The sequence below is a fragment of the Coregonus clupeaformis genome, chromosome 5 (assembly GCF_020615455.1).
Source record: "Coregonus clupeaformis isolate EN_2021a chromosome 5, ASM2061545v1, whole genome shotgun sequence".
Lineage (NCBI taxonomy): Eukaryota > Metazoa > Chordata > Actinopteri > Salmoniformes > Salmonidae > Coregonus > Coregonus clupeaformis.
In genome coordinates, this window is record NC_059196.1 from 35504906 (window position 1) to 35510584 (window position 5679).

Here is a 5679-nt window from a genome sequence, read left to right on the forward strand (position 1 = left end):
TAAAAAAAAAACAGTCAACGTTATCTGAGGGTCGGCTAATAAACACACGTGATTTACTAATTGGGGGTGGGGACGTAGACGTCATGATTTGCATGTGCGTGACTGATCCCTGATCAGTGTACACTCTTACATATTCAGTATAAATTTGGCTGATGAGGAGTAGGGTTGGTCAAGTAGGCCTTTGGTAAACTGGGCAAAAAGTCAATTAGCCTATATCAGTCAATTTTCAATTCAAAACATTTACAATACAATGCTTGCTTTATTGGTCTATTTGCATGGAAATTCTTCATTTTTTGTTGTCACGGTACCCAAACCAACACACAACATACACATCACAGGCTGGGAGCAGGGGCTTCTGCAAAGCAGCGCCCTGGGAGAAATTAGTGGTAAAGTGCCTTGCTCAAGGGCAGTAACCCTAATGAAGAAAGAGACGCAAACACTTTATTCAGTAAAAGTCTTTACTGGCACATAATTGCAAATATTATAAGCTACCATATATTGTAGCAGGTAACACCTGTTACAATGTAAAATCTTGCAACATGGGGGCTGAAGCTGTCTACCATGACATAGTCTTCTCCCTAAAAGATTGCTTACCTTAGCTCCACCCCAGCTAAACCTCAACTCAATAACAAGCTAAGAATTCTTGGTAGACCAGCATTGCGATATGACATTCGTGACTATTGATCACATTCAAAATACAGAGAAGCAAGGTAATCATTGTAAAGCTACAACTCAAATTCTATCTACGAAGCTGCGGATTTTCCCTCTTCTAGCCTACCAATGATGCATTCATCATCATCAAGCCTTTTTGGTATTTACATTGCCAGTGAAGAGTTCAATATCGATTGTGTGTGTAAAGCCTACAGGAGAGGTCAGGGGTGTTGGCTTGCATGTTAGATGTACACACTAGACAAAGTGTGGTCACTTTATTGAGACAGATGGCAACAAGGTGCAGAGACAGTGTGGCTTTACTGCCAGTGTTAACTTTACAAAAGGTCTACAGCACCTCCTGGTGGCCGTTCTAACATTAAAGAAGACATGAGAGGTCCATCAGAGAGGTTGTTCCTGAAATCCGGTCCTGCCGTTTCTGAAGCTGCATTTACCAGGCCTGAATATGGGCCTAAGTCAAGAAGGGATGTTTCCCATAGCCTCAGCCCTGGAGTACAGCAGTCAGCCTATACTAAACCACTGAGGTACAGAGGCTAGAGAATACAGGTATAAAGCAGACTAGAGAGCTGTTCTACAATTCCCTACATCAACCTGCTGCTGTGCATGAGTACACACGCGCACACACACACTTTAAAAAAAGTAACATATGAATGATCGAAATGAACAACCAAAAGAAAAACCAACATACTTAAAACTTTTATATATACACACATATATTTAATATAATTAAACGAGACATCTTCCAAAGTTATGGAATAGGTGGACCAAAAGGAACAAATCAAAAACAAAGATAAATGAAAAGAAACATGTCTTGATGTTCCTTCAGTGAAGGAATCTTTAAAAAATGAAATGTCACAGCACTTGACTGTGGACCACAATGGTTGTTTCACCTGCAATCACTCCTCTATATGCCTGACGGGGTGTACACACACATTCAGGACTGGTGCATCATGGGGAGGTTCACACAGAGAGGAAGAGGCAAAGCGAGAGGTTCCACTCCCGTCAAAATCTGTCCACGAGGGAATACAGCGATAAGCAGACCGACTGCCCTCCCGCCTTTGGGACGACTCCCATTGTTAGGGCAGAGACAAGACCATCTTGTCATTATATACAGCATCTCTGGTTCACACCAGGATTGGGGTCAATTCCATTTCAATCCATGACTTTAACTCAGTTGACTTCCTAAATTGACTGAATTGAAATTGATTTGACCCCAACCCTGGTTTACATGGTTCTACTCTGACATACTGACAAAGGACTTAGTCTGTGGCTTACATTACTTAAAAAATACCAACCACAACCTTCAATATCGACCTTGTGATGAGTCTAGCTTGGCCTCATCACAAATAATCATTCATCCATGATTTAACAGTTTTCATTCTTAAATATGGGAACATTCAAATTATTTAAAAAAAACAGATCTTTACATCAAAATAAAAAGTGAACAGATGATTGGAACAAATGATTGACAGCTATTCTCCAGGATATTTCTGCTCAGAGGGAGTGACAGCTACTGGAACAATGTTAATGGCTGTGTGGAGATCTGGACTGGGCTCCAGACAGGGGATTGGTCAGGCTGGCGCTGTGGTCACTCCTCTACTCTTTCTTTTCTTTCATCCTTTCATTTCTGTCCACCGGGGGACCGTTCTGTCCACCGGGGGACTGTTCTGTCCACCGGGGGACCGTTCTGTCCACCGGGGGACTGTTCTGTCCACCAGGGGAACAAGTCAACCCACAGGGCCGCTGAAGCTACAACCGCCACTCTTTTACCCCCCTTTAAACCTCTCCTTGACTGTGCTGTAGTGACCTTTCTCCTCCCCGTTTAGCCGACATTCAGAATCCAAAAGACATACAGTGGGGAGAACAAGTATTTGATACACTGCCGATTTTGCAGGTTTTCCTACTTACAAAGCATGTAGAGGTCTGTAATTTTTATCATAGGTACACTTCAACTGTGAGAGACGGAATCTAAAACAAAAATCCAGAAAATCACATTGTATGATTTTTAAGTAATTAATTTATTTTATTGCATGACATAAGTATTTGATCACCTACCAACCAGTAAGAATTACAGCTCTCACAGACCTGTTAGTTTTTCTTTAAGAAGCCCTCCTGTTTTCCACTCATTACCTGTATTAACTGCACCTGTTTGAACTCGTTACCTGTATAAAAGACACCTGTCCACACACTCAATCGAACAGACTCCAACCTCTCCACAATGGCCAAGACCAGAGAGCTGTGTAAAGACATCAGGGATAAAATTGTAGACCTGCACAAGGCTGAGATGGGCTACAGGACAATAGGCAAGCAGCTTGGTGAGAAGTCAACAACTGTTGGTGCAATTATTAGAAAATGGAAGAAGTTCAAGATGATGGTCAATCACCCTCGGTCTGGGGCTCCATGCAAGATCTCACCTCGTGGGGCATCAATGATCATGAGGAAGGTGAGGGATCAGCCCAGAACTACACGGCAGGACCTGGTCAATGACCTGAAGAGAGCTGGGTCCACAGTCTCAAAGAAAACCATTAGTAACACACTACGCCGTCATGGATTAAAATCCTGCAGCGCACGCAAGGTCCCCCTGCTCAAGCCAGCGCATGTCCAGGCCCGTCTGAAGTTTGCCAATGACCATCTGGATGATCCAGAGGAGAAATGGGAGAAGGTCATGTGGTCTGATGAGACAAAAATAGAGCTTTTTGGTCTAAACTCCACTCGCCGTGTTTGGAGGAAGAAGAAGGATGAGTACAACCCCAAGAACACCATCCCAACCGTGAAGCATGGAGGTGGAAACATCATTCTTTGGGGATGCTTTTCTGCAAAGGGGACAGGACGACTGCACCGTATTGAGGGGAGGATGGATGGGGCCATGTATCGCGAGATCTTGGCCAACAACCTCCTTCCCTCAGTAAGAGCATTGAAGATGGGTCGTGGCTGGGTCTTCCAGCATGACAATGACCCAAAACACACAGCCAGGGCAACTAAGGAGTGGCTCCGTAAGAAGCATCTCAAGGTCCTGGAGTGGCCTAGCCAGTCTCCAGACCTGAACCCAATAGAAAATCTTTGGAGGGAGCTGAAAGTCCGTATTGCCCAGCGACAGCCCCGAAACCTGGAGGATCTGGAGAAGGTCTGTATGGAGGAGTGGGCCAAAATCCCTGCTGCAGTGTGTGCAAACCTGGTCAAGACCTACAGAAAACGTATGATCTCTGTAATTGCAAACAAAGGTTTCTGTACCAAATATTAAGTTCTGCTTTTCTGATGTATCAAATACTTATGTCATGCAATAAAATGCAAATTCATTACTTAAAAATCATACAATGTGATTTTCTGGATTTTTGTTTTAGATTCCGTCTCTCACAGTTGAAGTGTACCCATGATAAAAATTACAGACCTCTACATGCTTTGTAAGTAGGAAAACCTGCAAAATCGGCAGTGTATCAAATACTTGTTCTCCCCACTGTACATGCAGATGCATAAACGTAAAACAGATGTTGAGATTCAAAATGGTTGTTCATACATTCTCTTCCAGACACTCATTCACACATACACAGTGCAAGCAGGGAAATGGCTACCCTCCTCGAGGTACACACACACACACACACACACACACACACACACACGTCTTCTTACCCCTCCCCTCATTCTCTCCCTCTGTAGGAACAGTCCACACGATTTGTAACAGCAAGTTTCAGCAAGAGCACTTGTAAAAATTGCAGAAATATGGCTTTTAAAACCGTAACAATCGAAATAAACGTTTAAAATATTTTCCTGCCCCCCCAAAAATAATAATAATAATATTTGTATTCTTCTTTCATGTGTTTCTACAGTTGTTTGCATTATTATATGTTTTTTTCATCCAGTAGTATAAAAAAAACACATACTGCAGTGTGTGGGAGGATTCATGTGTTGCTTGTCAGAGTGTGTGTTGGATAGGTGCAGCATGCGTTCGGCTGGTGGCGAGGTGGGATTTGCTGGCATAACCCCGCGATGGTAAAGTGCTGTCGATGTTTTGAGGTGCCCAGTGTAGTAGTAGTGTGGAGGGCAGACAGGCGGGGTCCTGCAGGCATGGATAAGGGCAGCCCTGTCCTGTTCCACCTGGTCCCATCAGAATAAGAGACAGGGCCCCCAATCTATCCACACAGGCCTGCTGAGGTCAGTCATCACGTCATGCTCTAGGATCCATGTTTTCACCGCTTCTCAGTGTGAGAGTGTGTGGGTCTTGTGCGAGTGTGTTTGAGAGTGTGTATGTGTTTGTTTGAGAGTGTGTCAGTTTGTGTGTGTGTTTATTTGAGAGTGTGTCAGTTTGTGTGTGTGTTTGTTTGAGAGTGTGTCAGTTTGTGTGTGTGTTTGTGTCATCCCAATTCCCCAGCAGTGCAAGTGTGTGTGAACGTGTGTTAGCCTGCCTGCTCATGTGAGTGTGTGTGTGTGAGAGAGAGAGGTCACTCCCGTATGCTGGCGGAGTAAGAGAACTGAGGGAAGTGTGTTCGCTGGTCCTGGTCTTCTGCGTCTAAGCTGTCGTCTGGAGTAAAGACAGACATAAAAAGACAGACAGAGAGAACCAGGAGATTTCATACACAAACAAGGATTATTTTTTTTTTTTTACAAAACTTTGTTTTACAAGACATTTTTAAAAGTTGAAACACAAACCGACAGAGAGACACACTCCTCAACTTACACTTGTCCGGGGGCGTTACGGTGATGGTCTGTGCCGTGAACTCATCGTCAAAGTAGCGCGTGTCCGTCTCCGACGTCACCTGGGGCTTGAAGGGAGGCAAGAGCTTCCTCTCTACCACGTCCTGCCAGTTGATGGTGGTGAAGAACTTGTGTGTCATCACGTCTTTGGCATCTTCTTGTCCACCTCCAAGCCTACAGAAGTACCAGTCATCATGGTCATTATCACCTCCAAGCCTACAGAATAACCAGTCATCACGGTCATCATCGCCTACAGAATAACCAGTCATCACGGTCATCATCACCTCCAAGCCTACAGAATGACCAGTCATCATGGTCATT

At 44.1% G+C, this 5679-nt stretch overlaps 1 protein-coding gene across 2 annotated transcripts in view; it reads right to left on the reverse strand.

Moving 5' to 3' along the window:
* Positions 1–4946: 4946 nt before the first annotated feature.
* Positions 4947–5679, reverse strand: part of akt2 (v-akt murine thymoma viral oncogene homolog 2) — a 15025-nt gene continuing 14292 nt past the window's right edge. For both annotated transcript variants that reach the window (XM_041876904.1, XM_041876905.1), the window contains exons 11-12: positions 5342–5532; positions 4947–5185 (exon numbers count right to left, since the gene is read on the reverse strand). In XM_041876904.1, coding sequence (XP_041732838.1) covers positions 5106–5185; positions 5342–5532 — 271 coding nt within the window. In that variant the 3' untranslated portion in view covers positions 4947–5105. The remainder of the gene's footprint in view (positions 5186–5341; positions 5533–5679) is intronic.